This window comes from Rhodnius prolixus, unplaced genomic scaffold (genome assembly GCF_049639745.1).
Source record: "Rhodnius prolixus isolate KJV_2025 unplaced genomic scaffold, Rpr scaffold_2, whole genome shotgun sequence".
In the NCBI taxonomy this organism is placed as follows: Eukaryota; Metazoa; Arthropoda; class Insecta; order Hemiptera; family Reduviidae; genus Rhodnius; species Rhodnius prolixus.
The window spans coordinates 13,950,261-13,969,465 of NW_027411592.1; the positions used below are offsets into that span (position 1 = coordinate 13,950,261).

The window sequence follows — 19,205 nt, forward strand, 5'->3', positions numbered from 1 at the left end:
TCAGAAACGATGAAAATGCAGATAAGAAGTTAAAAAAATTAATAATCGCATTTATCTGTACAACCGAATCATTTTAATGGGAAATTCCACTTTTTATTATTACTATTAATTACTTTAATTTTATTATTCAGTTTCGAGCGTGTTTGCTCCTTCTCTTCAGTTCGACTGATTGAACATGTCATATCACCGTCTTTATGTAGTTAACACAACGGAAATCAGAATAAACTCTCCGCAGGTGGTGTTCTGACTTTATACAGTACAAGGATGGTCTAAGCATTAAAATTATACTTTTCGAATTTGTTATTTTTTTTTTATACCGTTTGGATATGTTCAAGAAACTCGTTATGAAGGGTTCTGCTAAGTTGTAGATTATATAGTAACGGCGCGGCTTAATCCAAGTCAAATGCATGTCACCATGGAATGTACTGCAGCAGTAATCTATGTGGTGTGAATGAGCATGAGTGCTGCAATGATGAACTTGGGTATTTTGCTAAAAAAAAAGTAGTTGCACACAACAACTTCACAACTGTTTGTCCTAAGCGTAATCAATCATCATTGCGAGTCTAATTGTAAGTCTTCATTGCCTATTTCGATTTATTTATTTTAATAAAGAATTACTAAAACTTTCTGCAAAAAATTTCATTTTTGTCGTCAATTCATTCTTTTATTGATTAAGTCTAGTTCAGAAGAGAAAAAGCTTCTTTGTATGCTTATTTCTGTGTTAATTTACTGGGTAAATAAAATAAAGAAATTAAAATTGTGAAAGGGTAATGTTTGCGTTGACGAGGAGGGCTGATTGTGTATGCGCGCTAGAAGAAAGTAGACGGAGATTTTGGGTCAGCTGCTGCTGGCGGCCCAGATATGAGGAAGTGGTCGAAACACCACCCAGTGGCCCAAACTCTTACATCACTGACCTTCATCTACCACCACTACCACAGCCAATAGGTGTCCTTAAAAATAACATACAACACCTTATTTGTGACTCCCACCCAGTTTATTAATTGTTCCTATAAAAGCGTTGCACTTTCTTTTTCTTTTAGTGTACCACCTTATGAACTTATTAGCACTCTCAGTTCAGATATCTATTGCAATCCCGGGAGGTTGGAAGTTAGCTCAATTTATAAACAAAATTCATTTATAAGCAGAATAACAAGCAATAAAAATTGTTTGGCAGATTAAAGTAAATGTTTGTTTTAACAGAAGAAACTAAAGAGGCTGAACGTTGCTTTTCAATCTCGATTTGTTTAGACTTTAAACTCTAATATTAGAAAATGAAGAGATATAAGCGACGGCCAATAAAAGTTGTTTTTTTGATTCTTTTTTTACAACCTTCCAACAGTTTGTAATTTATTTCCAAAAGCAAACATCTATTCTGTTTGTTAGAAGCGCTAATTTTCGTTTTATCATAAATAAGTTTTTTAATTGTTTGTTTCTCTTATGTTGCTTGCTGTTTCCGCTTTTTCTGGAGACTTGATGTTAGTAATTACCTTTTAATTAGTTGTTTGTTATCCAAATTTCTGTTACTTGCGACCGCGTGTACAAAATATCTCTGAAAGTGACCTTAAACTTGATATTCAGTTGAACTTGCATCAGGAAATCTCGTTTAAAATAGATTTTTTTGGGAGGGCATTTAGTGTACCAGATCTGAAGATGTATTTCAGCTCTTACTATTAGAACTCTAGAGTCGAGACGTTTTTTTCCCTAGGAACGGGTTTATGGCGATCCTGAATACAAGAAGAAATCTTTAATATAACGCCAGCTAAACCCATCATTTCGGACCTCAGAGGAAGTCAACATTACATTCCCTCATGAAATCGTTTAAATAATATTAATACTAATGCTTAATAATAACATTGTGGCTAACATTATATAAATAGCAGTGATTTCATATGATTTCTTCATCATGAATTTGTATATTTATTTTTAACTTAACATTGCCACGACAATTATTTATTTACTTCAGTTTCACTAAATACTTTATCTGATCCTTATATTCCTATATTTACTTGACGATAATTATTCAATTTAAATACAAATTAATTTCCTTTTTATTTACCTTTAACAAAAATATTGAATAAATTATGTACTTTAGTTAATAAAATTAAATAAAAAAATCTTATCTGTCATTTCTCACTTTAGATAAAATTCTTTTTTGAAGTTTTTAATAAATGTTTATTATTGGCATTCATGTAAGTTCGCTTTAAGAAAAGCACTTTGGGAGGAATACTACTCCTCTTGGCTACTGATCTTCCTCAGCACAATTTTCGATTTGCCGTGGAGTCCGTGTGTTAGTTTTTTCAGGATTCTCCCGACAAACTTGAACGGTTCCTTGTCCACTCTGAATTTTTGGAATGTCTTTAAAGCCCTCTGTTTCCTTCAAATCTTCAATACCTACATTTATACCTCGGCACCCAGCTTAGCCAAAGCTATTGTAGTTTGCCAGGATACTTCATTGTTCTTTATTCTAAATCATTTTAGTGAATCCATCATAAGTTTCACTTGATTCATGTAATAATAAATAATCTGGGTATTTATTTAAGAATCTGGAGGTTATTTCTCTCAGCAATTCCTCTATTAATAAGTAATTCCTCCTAATACTAAGTAATTCCCCTCATTTCTCTACCCATATTTCCTCTACTATTTGTATTTTCGCATCTAATTTGTTTATTTTGGCAATTTTAGTGAAAATTTCACATGTTTAAGAAATCGTTCATCATTTGAAAACCTTAACATTGTCATTTCTGTTTTTTTCTATTGCTTAGTAAAGATGTTATCACGTCATTTCTTTCTGTCGTCTTGTTTCTTTGGAGATTTCCGTGATCTGCATCTACTTTATATAGAATAAAAGAGTAATAATAGTTAAACATTAGAATGCATGCATTTCTATGTTCAACTTTCTCTACAATTTGTCTTCTTTTGAAAGTACTCAATAATAAGTGTACCTCAAGATACAGGAAGTTACATTTAGCTGCGAATATTTAAAAAAATAACCTACATATACATATATACTTTTTAAATTAATTATTATTAATAACAATAATTTAAATAACATGGTAACCACATGTACTCGTATGATATAGATTGCTATTGAGAGTAGTTTATCTTTCTAGCTTCTGTGTTGCAATCTGTATTCGTTATTAACGAACTAATTTAGTTATGATATCGAAAGATCATCTTATGTGAAATATTGTGTCCTATTTTCAAATGCGTCATTGAAATGCAAAGCTGTCTCGATAAATATTAATTTGAATAATTCCAAATACTGCTTGTTTAGACATGTACAAGAAATAGAGGAGTTTTTTTCAGCAATACGAGCTAACTTTATCCTACAAAAGCTCATGTTTTTAAAAATGAAAGTTGAGTAATTTATAATAAATTCTTGTTTGGATCCACAATGTTCGGTAATCTCACTAAATTTAATCCATCAACCAAAAACTTCTGTCCTTTAATTCTGACTGGTCCAGATTTGCATCTATATTTAATGATGGGTTTGCCTGATTGCTACAAAGTACTTTCGATTAAAAATTTCTGCCACACTCTTTTATTTATTACGCAATGATTGACTGTTCTTTAGTTATTCAGTAATCTGTTGTTACTCAGTGTTACTCAAGATCTACATACCTGGAAGCAAAACTGACCAGAAAATAGTTTTCAACGAACTTATCATTTCATTATTTTAGTATAAATGATGTTATTGTAATTTCAAAACTTTTAAGAAATGATATACTTTATTTGTCTTACAAGGTATGGTATGATGGCGAGATACAGTATTTCCTGAACTTGGAAACCAAAATGGAATAAATGATGATTGAAATGACGAGCGATGGCTCGCCTCTGCTGATGCTGATTGCTTCATGTTCTAAAGGGATACGGGTACAATACAAATGTTCGCAATTTATTCCTTAAGAAGGCTCAGGTTCAAGATTACATTAGATGATATTGAAGTTGTTGGATAATGTGATGTTTGTATTTTTCTTGTAGTAGTATAAATCTTTGCTAGCCTAGGCCAGGGCCTACTCGAATATCCATATAGTTAGATAGTCTAGCATTTATTTTTTCCGTAGCGAGAGTAGCTCTAGAACCTACGTATTGGAGAATACATTAAGTTTTCCAAGGTAAACATTTCCCAAATCAATGTTTGAATACATCTTTCTTGATACACACTTCCCAGCAAAAGGAGCAATGTTCTGCCATTGTCTCATTACGATATATGATGTCCCTCTAGCTAACACAAAAAAACGTAAAAATTATGTACCAGATTTATTTAAGACGTCTACAAAAAACAATTACATATTTGTAGGAAGAAGGGATCTTTTATAAAAATTCCTTCAAATTTCGCCAGGTTTTTAGTTCATAAAGTAGAGTAGATTGCAATGTGCTGCTATCTTCATAACAATTATTGTTATAAGGAAACTGAAGAAACATAACAAAGGTTTTACAATTTTATGTAACAGATAAATTCGTTGTTTAAAGAAGTAAAGGATGGACTGAACAGAGAAGGAATAGAGTAAATAAATAATATAATATTTAAACGTCATTATTAAAAAAGTATCGGCCACAATGATTGGTAGAAAAGACAGGTTTGTTAGCGAGAATGTAGGCCAAACAATAACAAGTTTCCTATTACACCAACCCTCTTGCGTCTTTTTGTTTTTTATTTTTTGTCAATTTGAAATGTTAAAAGGTTTTTGCGATATTCTTTCTTTGTTAATAATGAAGTGTTAAATTAAACAGTTACTAATTTCTTTTTTCAGTCGATTTATAGAGCTAATGTGCTCTTTTTTTTCAATTATTTTCAGTGTCCTTGTTCTTGATTTACTTAATTATTGCTAAATTACTTCTTTTTTTTAATTTCAAAAAAACATATTCATCATTGTACTGTTATAAAAATGTAGATGAAGTTTACAAAAAGAAGTAGGTTGTTACGGTAAAATCTAGATTGTTCTTGGAATATATAAGAAATCTTTTAATATAATCATTTTCTCGTGATGAACAAAGGCCAACGGGCACGTTAGCCTAAAGACAAAACGACGTACTATAGACTTGTATACTCGATTATTACACTATTACTATTACTATATTTAATACGCGAGACTAGTGAAACTGAATTTATATACGTCGAGAACTGAAAAATCTTATGCCTATTTTAGTATAACCTGATTACAAACGGTATCTCTCTCAGTAACAATCTGGCACCTATGTACTGTAAATGCGAACATTACAGTCCTGTAAATACACCTCCGCATAAATGGCAGAGCCCTTGTACTCCACTCCATCAGACGTAGACTTTACTATCAAGAATCTTCAGTCTAGAAATATTCCAGATTTTGATCTCATCACTTCTGAAATTCTTAGTCATCTTCCGAAGATGCTAATAAACTACCTTGCACCATAACATCGAACTACTTACATTCGCCCATCCTGCAAGATTCTATTTGGAGCTCCCTCTGGCATTGCCAAGCGTTCTCATTGTAAAAAAAGGTCGAAGATGTCGAGAGACAATACCACCAAGATCTGCACGGCTCCAGGCGGGCCTTCGCCCTGACCCTTCTGCACTCGTCACCGCGGTTCTCTTACTCATCAAGACATAATGATGATGTAAAAATAAACTATATAATTAAGAACAGTGCAGTCAAGACTGCATCATTAATTAAGACACAGCTTATTAACCACCTTGGTCATTAACGGCAGAGTATAAGCACGACGCTATACCGCCATCCACTTTTAGGGCTAGCCATGCGGGTAAGTTTTTACTACTCCTTAGCTTAATGTCGTCTCTTGGAACTTTAGGATATCGCCATAGCAAAGTTTGGAGTTTTACCAGATCACTAATTTGGCCTGCAGATGAATACAGCACTGTTCAACAATGCATTGAGTAGTTGATGCAATTGCTTGAACACTTACGTATTGATGCATTATCATAAGGTTTTTTTTTAGATTCAGCTTCGTCTTCCTCATCCGCCATCTCCATTACGCTATGAGGCCTAAAAAGTGCCTTCAATCCAACCGTCTCTGTCTCATGTTATGTTCTAATGCCCGCAATGGTTTTCCTTCTTGCAGAGACCAATCTTTAAATGTATTCACTAATTTTTTTACTGTGGCGAAATGCCAAATGTAGCAAAATTCGACAAGCCTATTGTTTTTATAAAGATTTTTCTAAATATTTCTAAAAAATCTTTTTCGACAATTATCAGCGATTGACTGATTTATTTCAAAGCAGTTTATTGTTTGTATGTGCAATGTTTGTATCAGGTTTATTTACTTTAAAAGTTTCATCTTAAATATTGAGTGCAGTAAGAGTAATTTATTTGCTCAAATGTCTATTTTTTGTTTACTTAAATAATTTTTATTTTGGATTTCTTCTTCTTTTATTCTTTGAATTTTGATAAACACCGTCGCGATTCAGAAGACAAAGTTTTCATTTCTTTTAAGGCCCAGGGATAAGGATGAACATTGCTCTGGTTCTGTGATGGTCTTCTCTGTGTTTCTTCTTTCAACTCAGGAAATGAAATCATGACTGTTCGTTAGATCGAAGGATTGTTTTGGTTTTTTAGTCACTCTTTCAAGTGCCATATATGTATTTAATAGTTTATGTTTAAACAATTTAAAATTAAGTCAAAAATACCCATAATGCCTCAGAAGTTTTCGGTCGAACGAACGTGACGTTTAAGCTGAAGTATTTAAAAGTACTTTATCACTATTCTTGTCAAATGTGTAACTAATTTCCATTTTATTTGTTGCAGGAGTTGTATGGAGTTGTGATGTGGGATGAGGATATGGGAGGCGTGGGTGTGTGTGATGACGGCGGCAGTGCTGGGTGTGCGAGGCGGAACTGGAGGCGGCTCTCTGGAGAGTGCGGACCTGGCTTGGCTGTTGGTGCAGGAGTCACCTTCCTCTCAGCCACAGACAGGAGCTCAAGTCTCCGTCAGAAGGATCACACCCAAATCAGTCTTTCTGGCGCCAACGTTTACATCTTGTTCAGAGGGATACAGGCAAGATTCCTTAGGAAGATGTGTGAAAGTTGTAAAAGTAAATCCATCGGCACAATGGGATTTCTTTTTACACAAGCTGAATTCAATGTACGGACCGCCTGAACCAAATAGTAAACCTAACACTGGACCATTCCGGTTACCAATACCTCTGGCCACTGAGCCGCCTACCACTACAACTACTACAGAACTGCCTACATCTTCAACAGTTACAGAACAACAAGCGTTATCAACAACTATTTTATCTACAACAACTGCTGAAGAAACCACCACAGATGCTCCATTTTTAATTGTAGTGGCAAATACAACAGAACAGCCAACAACAGTAGTTACTGAGCAAACTTCAACAACAATAATGAATACCATGCCTGCTTCCACTACAAATGTACCTATATCCGAACCAACAACAAGTACAACTGTATGCGATGATTGTGAAGAAACTACGACTTACACAATTACAACGCCAGCTACAATATTGCCGCCTTTAAAAACTACGATTATATTTCCAGAAAGTAACCATAATAGGCGACCTTCATCTCCTTTAGTAAGATTTCCGGACTCGCAACCACAGTCGCCATACTGGTGGCCACACAGTTGGGAACACAGACTGTGGCAGCCGCCTCCAGCCTATTACCCACCTAGGCAGAGTGCATACCGCGGCCACAGGGAAGCCAGACCTGCTTGGCAAAACTGATTCTTTTTTCTTTTTTTTTGTACTGCATTAATTTTATATAAATTTTTTTAACTAAAAAAAATAATAAAAACCGTGGCACGCCTCTCTGCTAATTGTTTTATTTATGGTTGAATCACAGAGACTTTGTAATTAACTATATTATGTGAACATATTTATATTTGCCAAAGTTTAATTGTGCACCCTTTGAGTATTATTTATAATATATATATAATATATGTGTAATTGTACGCGTTTCGTACCGGTATTTGTAAATATATTATTTTTTGCACATGTTCTTAATCTTGATCGTATTTAGAGCTGCTTTTGCATTCAAAAAACCGTTCTAGTCTCTTTAAGTAGGCCTCCTTACCAAAACATACTTCAGTGGTGACTGTTGTCAAATTGGCCTTTTAATCATATTAATTTCAATTTACCATATGGTAACTCATATCATGATATAGAAAAAAAAATAGTTAATTTGATTTGCATTTAATTGCCTAGCATACCCGCACCCTAGAGAGAAAAACTGTTCAAATCAAAATATCGTTTTTTTTTACTAACCATTTGATTTTAAATCTTATCCTCTTTCTGTTGCCTTTACTTATGACAGGTCAGAGTTTTTGTAAGGCAAGAAGTCGTTTTATTATTTACAAAAACATAGTTACCTGGCGCTCCTGTAAAATTGCATTTCTGGGCTTAATTTAACCTAGGGTACCGTATGTAATATATGTATGTATGCTAAGCTTAATTTATTGCAGTTTTAGTAAAGAGAGAATGAACCACGCTGCTTCATGGCAACAATTAGTTGAAGTATGGCATGCTAGAAATGATAGGCCTAATGCGTTATCTAACAGTCACGTTTAGAATATGCGTTTATTTTTCAAAACTTTTGTTGTTTGAAGACAACTGAAATTTATTTCTCTTCTCATGTTAGTCGAAAAAAGATGGAAATCTCACAAAATAAGTGTCGTAAACAGATGAGCTACTTTTACTAAATGTCTGAAGAGTTTTGTCAAGTTCACTTTTGGTTGTCAAATATGTTCAGAAATTTGTAAAGGAACTGATAAAACTGAACGACTGTTTGATTCAGCTCATTAGAATATCGCAACTAAATGAGTCTTCTGTACTAGAATAAAATAAGGTACGCATTTTATCATTTGTTATCTAGTCCGAAAATTTGTTTAAATTCAGGCAATGTCACGAATAAGGGCTATTAGAAGCTAACCAGTTGAAAACAAAAAAACTTTTGTTCCATTTAAATTTGCGCTTAATTTTTAAAGCAGGTGTTGCTATGTTCTTTTGGCTGAATCGAATTGGTCACTTCTACTTTTAAAGTAATTGTAGCAAATTGTTTCCTAAAGTATTGATTTTAGCCGTACTTTGGTATGGAAACTGTTCAGCTACCTACGTTAGGTATAAGGAATGCTGATCGAAAAGTTAATCTTTAACAGTGTAGATAGTTAAGCAATAGTATTCCAAATTATTTAGAAAATTAAATAGCCTTTTCCAATAATACTGCGCGGCATAAACACAAAGTGCTTTGTTTATAAATCTGTGAGAGCTTGGCGAAGACTAACAATTCTAGTTTTTCTTTCTTTTACAACAATATGTACACATCGCCGAGAAAAAAAAGTGTCATGTTTCTCTGTGCATTAATTATGTATGCATCAACTGAATGTAGAAATCAGCTTTTGTAAATGTAACAAAATGCAAGTACTAAATGTTTATTAATTTTTCAGATTAGAATTAGTATTTTATGGTCATCCTCTTTTATTGAACGAAAGTGGGACAAATCTAAAATTTAATTGAAGATACATTAGTTTTTATAATAAATTTACATTGATTTAAACATTCTTTTACATATTCTGTAATAATAAATACACTTGCATTGATTTAAACTTATTACCAATTCAAGATTTAAATTAAGGTTCTATTAATAGAGCTTCCATATTGTTTTAAAAATCAATTGGTATATATTTTAAGAAATAAAATTGCGTCTTATATTATAGACAGCAGAGATAATCTGGACAATTTTAGTAAAAACTCTAAAAATTTAATATTCTCAAAACTAATTTAATCTTAAAATTAATCTGCTTGTCTTAAATTTCCATCACAATTAAGTTAAAAATATTTTAATATGATCAATATACGGATTAAATGCAATTGCAGCAAATAAATTTATTATAATTAATAGTGAATTTATTTAATTATAATAAAGAGAAAAATATATATATTTTTTTGTAAATAATTTGTGTGTACTGAAAGTGCCTCATTTAGTTAATATGCTTTTGTGTATAATCATCTTTTAGACTATTTTTCTTTCCAGAGATATAAATAAAATATTTTTTAAACACATCAGTTACCAATACCTTTCAAATAGTATAAAAAATAAAATGTGAACAATCTAAATGCAAGTTAATAAATATTTTAGAGCAGTAATCTTCTCAACTGAAGAACTATTTTTTCTTTGCATGAAATAATAGAATGGAAAAATGGCCAGTGCATTTGTTTCTATAGTTTTTTGTTTTCTTGACAAATTTTAAGTAAAAAAATGATTCAAATATTTTTTTCCAGAATTTGAAATCTGTTCAGTGTCATCACCAGGCAATTGTATCAGCTCAGGAAGTGAGGAGTAATGTATAATGGCACACTCTCAAAGCTTACATGGTGTTGCCTTCTAAGGAACCATGGCTTTAATATGGATAAAGGCAATCGTCCACTTTGTAGAGTGTAGAAGCGTGGCCTTTAAATGGTTCGTTAAATATGGAGTGCTTACTCGGAAACCTTGTCCGTAACCGTGTTCTTGTTCTCATCAACTTTGTAGAAAGAGTGATAAGGGCTGTCTTTGAATCCGTATTTCATTCTTTAATATGGAGCAGGAACAATATTACCAAATCTGTTAGTCGAATTACTTTTTATCGGTTCACCGTTAGAAATCTCTTTTGCAAGCTCTTTCCTGGGGTTGGCACGAACTAAAGGGTCTATAGTGGCATTCACAGTTAAAGCACTTTTTTTCTTTTTTTTCTGATTAATTAAACCTAATTAATTAAAAAGAATTCTAGTGAAGAGTCCCCTGGTTTGATGCACTCATACAAAACTCGCGATGCAACTTTCTTTTTTCCACGATAAACCAACATAGTCAATCTGCATAGTCAGTCCTATGCAAAGCATGTGTTTTCACAGTCCACATCGGCCCTTTAGGATTCCTAGATCATCCAAATGGCCGTACTGCCTACCTTATTGATGTAACACCACAATAAATCTAGGCAAGTAACAAACTTGTTCAGTCTCTGGACTGCACTTTGCACTGTCACGATGTTTCAGAACCTTAAAAATTCCATAGACCGCATTGCCTTGTTAAAAATCTCCGCATCTTAAAATGGAATAAATGTATTGGTATCTTATCACACAAAATTCAGTACAAATTCAAATTTCCCATTTTGTATTGTTTTGTTTCAAAGTGATTCAAAATCACCATTATATTGTTTGTAATAAAAGTTCCATAAATGTAATTTATTTCTGAGGTTGTAATCCTCAAAATTGTAGATGTAATAATGTTGTATTTAAAATAAATAAATATATATATGTATAACTTATAATTATTGCATTTTGTTTATATTTATAAAAATCTCTATATATATAAAACTGAGGCTACATATTTGTTGCGTTTACTATATTTTTAAGGAGGACATGTAGTATTTTGTTTATTTGATGTTTTCTTACTTAGTATAAACAAAAATACTGCACATTTATACTTAGGTCCAGAGTTCCTACAATAAACCAAACACGGCATTATCAATACTAATAATTAATCTAATTTTTAAAATACTCTGCGCTCTCATAATAATAGTTATTATTATTAAAAAAAAAATATGAGGAAGTAAAATAAAAATAAAATAACTTAATTGTAAATTTGAACTCCTAAGTTATGTTCTTTTTACTATTATTATTTTTAAAATATTTGTGTCGAAATAATAAAGATATATGTATATTAATTATTGTATTAGAAATTTTTTGTGCACGTTTCTTACTTTCTCGTTACAATATTTGTGTAAGTTGTACTAAAAATTGTCGGTAATAATAATATATACAAAAAAGATGTATTTAGAAAAACAACTTATTTTTACCCTTTTATTAATTAATTATTTTATTTTAGAAACAGAATAAAATATAGACTTGAAAATTTGTCTTCTTATGGGCGCTGAGCTTAGAAAATGAGTCGCTGCTGAAGAAGAAGAAGAAGGAACATTTATTACAATTTTTGGTTTATCATTTTTACAGCTAGTCCAATTAATTTCTAAATTTTATTTTATCGTAATTGTACAGATTTATCTTAACTGAAAACATATTTTGAAATAACTGAAGAATCCAGGCGCAATGTCCCGAGAAGTAATATCAAAATGTTGGCAAGTCAACAGTAAAGTACTGCTAAATAAGCTACATATATTTATGGAAAAGTACAACACTAAACAACTACCAATATTCACTGAAAAATACATAGATGTTCACTGATTCACTGAATAGATTTTTTATTATTATTGTACTAATTTCTTTTTACTCTATACAACCAAAAACGTTTTGTCTTTTAACAAATATTTGTGCAAATAACTTCTCCGCATATCTAACTACATGTAAGTGCATCTCTTTGTTTTGTTACATTTTTTGTTTTGTTTTGGCATTGACATTTTATTATATATGTAGCCAACTTCTCAACACAAAGTTATCAATAGAGGAGTGTAACTATGGCCAGTATAAATGTCAATAATAATAATAATAATAATAGCTATTTATTAAGCATTATACATACAAATACATAATATCTAGATCAGCCGAAGCTGTGGCCACATAAATGTTAATACAAAAACAAAAATATTTAGCATATAAACTAAATTTATAAAATAATGTAAATTACTGGAGTAAGCCTATACAGAAGAAGAAAAAGAAAGAAGAAGCCTATAAAGAGAAAACTAACCTATAAAAGAAGAAGAATACTTCTGCTAAGATTAAAAAAAACAAACAAACTGCTGTTCTATAACAAATAAAAAGAGTGCTGAGCACCTAAAATAAATTTTTGCAGAAAAATAAAATTGTGTATAGAAAGAAATAAATGTTACCCTGTCAGCTAATAATCTTTATTACTTCAACGAACCAGCCATTTGGTCATTTAAAATACTAATGAAACAGTGCCTAATGATCTTTGATGTTCTAAGATGCAAAATTAAAATCGTCAGAAATTCTTGATCTGCTAAAGTAATAAATTGAATAACAAATAGATTACCTTAACTATTAAAGTTATTTAACAGATTTTCTGAACTTCAACCTAGACGTTTTATATATTGGAAGGGTAGAGTGTAAACGTTTTAGAGTTAGACGTTTTTGTTAAGCAAAATCCAGGCAGTGGCGTTAATTTTGTATGTTGAGCTATAAGTTGGGCTTAATAAAAATTAAATAAACAAAAAACTGGCGTGCTAATTCAAATGACTCTTCCAAGGTTCTAAATTATTCATTTCTGCTAAACTTCTAATTTTTACCAAATGTTAGTTGGTTCCAATGTAATTCCCTAAATGTTTGTTCACTTATGTCTATTAAAACAGGTGGTTTTGTGAAAAACACTCAAAATTTTATAACACATATGTATATCTCCAAAAATTCTATTTTAATGGAAAGAAGTCTTTATTTGAGCTAAGTATACTAAAAAAATATCAGTGAGGAATCATAATCAAAGAATCTACGATTTTTTCTTAAGTCTAAAGTCTTGCAATATATTTGATTTCCACTTATTACGAAAATCTAGAGTACTATTCACTGAAATGACACTTTAGAGGAAAGTCCAAATTACCCACACTTTGTAACTTTTATTAAATAAATTTTCTTGATCAAGTTTTAGCCAGAAATTATAGCTTATAGAAAACAGTTACTGCACAAAATGTAATGAAATTAGTCTTAGTGGTTTTGGTTTAGTTTAACAATAAAAAATGACTGATTTTTAACTGCACATTGCCACTTAAATATTAATATTAATTTATTAACTTGAATATTTATATTAATACCACCGGATTAATTAGTGCAATGTTATTACACATTACTTAGGGTTAAGGCGCACAGGTACTTTTTACAAAATTGGCATTAAAAAAATAATCTCAAATAAATGAGAACTTAGTATATCATTGAATGGTCTATTATAAAATACATAAATAACTCATAATCAACATAATTCGCTAAAATCAATATTTAGTAGAAGTTGTGTAAAAACAATTATTACTTTAAATTATAAGTGTAAAAAAATTAACGTTGATCGAAAATTTCCATCTCCAAATAATTTTCAATATAAATCTGCTGAGCTAAATAAAGTCAAGTAATAACTGATAGTATTAAATGATAGATAAAAAATGTTAAAATATGTTTTCATTATTGTAAGTGAGATCCATATAATTGATATTAAGGATTGTAATGTCCTCTTCTGTTAGAGTTACTGAAGTTTCTTCCCATTCTATCATACATTATTATCAGAACCAAAAATACAATCGCTGTGAGGATAATGAATATGCTGACATATATTAAAAAAACATAGGTAATCCAATGCATCTCTTTCTGTCATCTATAAAATTTATTTTAAAGCAAACGTTAGTCGCATTTTATTCAATAAATAAATCTGCTTTTATTAATTTAATGCAAACGCTGTTAATAATTTTAAGCAATATTTAATGTAAAATTATAATGTATCAGATTTGTTTGAAGCTAGATTTTTTGGGAGCCTACTAATTATAATAATTGTTAGAAGTCATTTTGTTTGACTGAAGTAAAGACATCTCTACGAATCAAATTCCCAGTAAGAGCGACATGTAATTCTTTTATCGATAGCTACAAGGATGAGTCAATACTCTTTGAAGCCTCAAGAAATATTTTGTTGCATTTAAAGAGCGAAGAAGAGGAATTGAAACTAATATTAGGAGGTGAAAATTGTCTAGAAGATTAAATTTTGTAAATGTCTAAAAATTGATTTAATTTAAAACTGAATTCAAAGAAACATGCTTCATTTAATTTTTATATTTGAGGATGTCATTCCATTAAATTAATTTAATACTTCTCTTATATTACAAGCTGAGTACAGAAACATTTCTTAAATTAGCTCGAAATTAATTCTAATTTTGTTTCTTCATAAGAAATTACCTGTCTTTTAAAAAGGCTTCTGCGGATGAACAATTTTTGAATATATTATTCTCATATTTGAAAGATTTAATGGCAAAGAATTATTTTTATCGTTGTCAATTTCAGTGTAATCAATAACACCTCATGTTTATCCCCAGATAGTTTTAATTATTTGTTTTAAATAATAAAACACTGACCTATTGCAACTGATATTGAATCTTGATTGGAAAATGTTCATTTTGCTTAATGTGTTGTTGATATGTTTTGCTTTTGCATTTTTCTGAGCCCTGTTAAAGAAAGCATGAAGTATAAAATTTTCTTTAAGATACTTATTTTCAGATTCTAAATAGGAATGTTCTTGTTGGAAATTAAGTTATCAAGAGGATACTATACAGAAAGATTTCATATTTGTGAATGGTTTAATTTGATAGTCAAAGCAAACCTGCATTTTCATTTTGTGGTATTTCCAAATTAAATTTATGTATAGAGTTGAATGTAGGAATATTTTAATAATAATGTTCCAATTATTAAAGAAAACAGCTGAAGTTTTCTATAAAGTTTTTAAGAAACGACATTGCATCAGAAAGTGCCGAAATCTTAACGAATGGGAAAGAATTCTTTATAAATGGAAGGATCGCGCGATGGATTTGGAAGCTTGGAGATGCCTGGTAGGAGCGTGCAGACTTTTCTCCAGCTAGGGGCTACCTTCTTCACGATTTTAGCTGTAGTGAGAAAGCAATGAAGGCGGGTGTGCACTAAGAAGGCTGACACATGACCTGTTTTACCTGTTTTAATGGATAATATTAAATACAAGTTTCTTACTCTGGGTCTGACTGACAGCCAGCAGACAGCCTCTCTTTTTCTTTGCCATTGTAAAGGCAGTGAAGAGCAGTAATTCATACCAAAAATCCATCAACGTATGGATATTTCGAAAACAAAAAACATTATGGTTTTTCCTAAGATGCCATTCCTTAAAAAAAAAAAAAAGAGACAATGTTATTCAATTATTAACTACAAAAATGGTAAAAACGTTATTCAAATATTATTTGAAAGTAAATATAATATATTTTTATGCAATGCAAAATGTTTTTTGTTTACTCGTAAGTAATATTACTTCCAAAAGGGCCACAAAGGTTCACAGCAGTCTGAACCAATCCAGAAACGACCTTAAGGGAAAACGCTTTTCTTCCTCCACTTCATCCTACTCCGACCAAAGATTCTCAACTTCCGGCTCACCTTGAACAATCCATCATAAGCTGGATGGGTGTTTATTCTTCCTCTAGAAGCTAAAAATACATGTGGTGTGGAAATGGTAAAAGAGGTTTCTTTAGAAGAATTAATAATCAGAAAAAAAGTAGTTTGAAAAAGTAATAAAATACCATTGTTGTTCTTTAAGATTGAAAAATGAAATGAATTCAATTTGCTCAATATAATTTTGTCAGCAGACTCTGACAGAGCTGCCAGGATTAGCTTAAATAATACCCAGAGAATAATTGTTGGATTCTTTATCTTCACCTTTATGGAAATCGAAGGTTGAGTCACTAGCATAATACCACATATCAACACAAATATCATAACAAAATTGTGCAGAGTGCATGGTTCTCTAAAAATATGTTTACTAGCACCAATATTAAGATAGCTGCAGCTGCAAAGATCACTGAGGCAACTCCAAGTGATATAAATTGTATCGAACGGGAACTACTATTTAAAAATATGGTCCCTGTTATTGATTTGGCTAGAAATAAAAACCTAAAACATCTGGGTGGAAGTATACGTTCATATTGGAAAATAGCCATTGGAGATGATAATATAACATTACCAAGGAAACGAATACACGAGATTTTTGTAGAATTGAGACATTTTTTAGTCACTAGTGTTTTCTAGAACTGATAAACAAAAAGGAAGATGTTGCTGCAAATAATAAACCTCGAGAAAATGTTTGACATTAAGTACTTATTTAAGTGATCTATTGTTACAAACATGTATAATGAGCTGTTGCTTAAGTCAGCAACACTATTAAAAAAACGATCGTTTATCTCACTTGTTCATGTTTATTTGAATCTAGACGATAACCTTGTAAACTCACGTACAGATCACATAATATAATTTTTGATTGTAAAAAGATATATCAAAATCTTTAATTTAGGTGCATGATTCTTGTCTCGGTCATATGTCATTAATTTCTCAGATGATTGATCACATGTGGAAATAAATATCCACAAAATAAATTATGAACAATCGTTGATGCTGAAGGTGTTTAAATTCTTAATTTCTAAAAAGAAGAATTACAAAAACTGCCTCTTAGCTCCAATGATAAATTATTAACCTATTTACAACTGCAATTTTAAATCCAAACTGATTTAGTTCAGGAAAGTAATTCTTTTCTGTGCTAGCAATTGTATGATAAAAAATCTGTATTTTAAACCTTCATCAGGCAATACTGGTTAAAAACCAATAGGCTACTTTGGGGAATGATGTTGGGGATGGAGAACTAGATTAGAATGTATTTGTTATGACCATCCAATAAGAAATAGATTTGGGTTCCATTTTGCTCACCATTTTCTACAAAGTGCTCCAACGATATTTCCATTCCAGCATGGCATTAGTCTACTTTATTTCAGATTCAGGTTCCTCAGCAAAAGAGAAATTTAAAGACCAGATTTTATTACAAATCCGTACGGTATGAAATCGTCAATAATCCACATCTAACAACCAACTAGAAAACATCTACCTTTTACTTGAAGACTCCTTCAAACTCTGTTCGCAAAAGTAAAAGACATACTATATTAGACATTGATCGAACCGAAATGAAGGCCAATCCTAAAATACATGTCTAAAAGAACCATAATGTGGTATAATCAATCGAAGAGTAGTTGCACCTATCTTTTAAAAAATGAAAAAAAGAACGGTAAATCAAAATTTAAGCATAAAACTCCCTGTTTAATAAACTAAAGATTTAGTTATATGAGTAAAAAAATAATTTTAATTAAATGGATGAATATGCTAGAAAAGTGCATGTCCATGCTATCTAGCGACGTTTGTTAGAACTATTAAGAAAGATTTAATTTGAGAAGAAAATTAGTTCACAAAAGTGCCGTAGATAGCAGCACTTACTGGAAATTGATTAAAAAAAAGTTTTTAAAAATGCCACTAGATGACAGCACTTACTACATATATAAAATATTAAAAGCTCATATAATTCAGTATGAGGGTTGCACCCTTACAGGACAGTGCTCCCGAACCTGTACCTGGATGCAGGGCGTAATGTGCAAACCTGATCAATGTAAAAATGAAGTTCTACTAGAAAGGTTTTTTAAATACTGCAAATAATTATCGCAAAAAAAGTCAATTATTTATTGACAAGACAAGAAGATATCGTTACAATAGATTCAATCGTGTGAACAAATACTAAATGAAATAAGTAAACAAAAGAAATAAATGTTTAATTATTGAAAATGAATTAAAACAAAACTAAATATAATTCTCAAGAACAAATAGTAAACATCAGAATGAACGTAATAATTATATTCGCCGTATTTCAATGATAATTTATTTATCCCACCCTCCCACCCAGCGGACAGGAAATTGACTTATAGACAGCCATTACAACGGATTTATCGAGAAGCAATATTCATGTTTATACCTCAATTTCAGCATTATGTAATTTATTTCAGCTTTCTTGTACCAAAATCAATTAACACTAACATAATACCACCTAACAAACATATCTTTAAATTAAAAAAATGTCCTGACGCAAAATAAAAGAAAGAAAACAGTGATTTATAAATGAAATAAACATTAGTTCTAAGTAATGGTTACCAGGCAGCAGTACCTACTACGAAATTTATTTCATTTTACCTGGTTGGTTTTTACTGATAGGGAAAATTAATACAGTTGGATCTGCTGAGTTCGCAAATCGGAATTATAGTGCAGAAATGTATTGTATCCAATTTTCTCATTGAGTTCCTGAGTTTCTAAGGGAGTCAACGTTGACAGCGAAATCGCTGTCATATTCCAATTTTCTTTTGTATCTCTCTTTTAATTTATTAAGTTTTTACTTTTGTTTGTACCAAGTCACAAGTTTCTTTCAATTACTTTAAATGTATTTTTGTAATATTTATAAGATTATTAAGAGGCATCCTCGCAGGCACCCATTTCAAGACGTAAATTCAAAATACTTTGTTCTCTGAATAATATCAACCTATCAAGTATAGTTATTATTATTTAGTAACTAAGCATAATTGTTCAATAAATTTTCTTTACACATGGTTGACGGTAGAATAATTTTTATTATCAATAAAAAGAAATTTATCTCTGCGAGTTATCTTTTCTCTAGCTCTTCATATTCTTCTCTCTTTTTTACTTATTATTTTTGGTTCTTTTTCCACTTAACG

The 19,205-nt window shown here is 31.0% G+C and overlaps 1 protein-coding gene and 1 long non-coding RNA gene across 10 annotated transcripts in view; one reads left to right on the forward strand and one right to left on the reverse strand.

The window, feature by feature from the left end:
* The window catches only part of LOC141449021 (uncharacterized), a 72,655-nt gene extending 64,065 nt beyond the window's left edge, over positions 1-8,590 (forward strand). For all 4 annotated transcript variants that reach the window (XM_074118018.1, XM_074118019.1, XM_074118017.1 and 1 more), the window contains one exon: positions 6,744-8,590. In XM_074118018.1, coding sequence (XP_073974119.1) covers positions 6,769-7,683 — 915 coding nt within the window. In that variant the 5' untranslated portion in view covers positions 6,744-6,768 and the 3' untranslated portion in view covers positions 7,684-8,590. The remainder of the gene's footprint in view (positions 1-6,743) is intronic.
* A 5,394-nt stretch (positions 8,591-13,984) lies between these two features.
* On the reverse strand, positions 13,985-17,006 carry LOC141449022 (uncharacterized). Of its 6 annotated transcripts, none has more exons than XR_012455294.1 (5): positions 16,853-17,006; positions 15,910-16,047; positions 15,634-15,781; positions 14,833-15,098; positions 13,985-14,260 (listed from the first exon to the last, which is right to left on the reverse strand). It is a non-coding gene; the product is annotated as an uncharacterized lncRNA (long non-coding RNA). The 6 variants fall into 6 exon arrangements; XR_012455296.1 differs by lacking the exon at positions 16,853-17,006 and adding an exon at positions 16,191-16,328 and having other exon boundaries at positions 13,989-14,260; positions 15,926-16,097; XR_012455295.1 differs by having other exon boundaries at positions 13,990-14,260; positions 15,926-16,097; positions 16,853-16,999.
* Between the last annotated feature and the right edge of the window lie 2,199 nt (positions 17,007-19,205).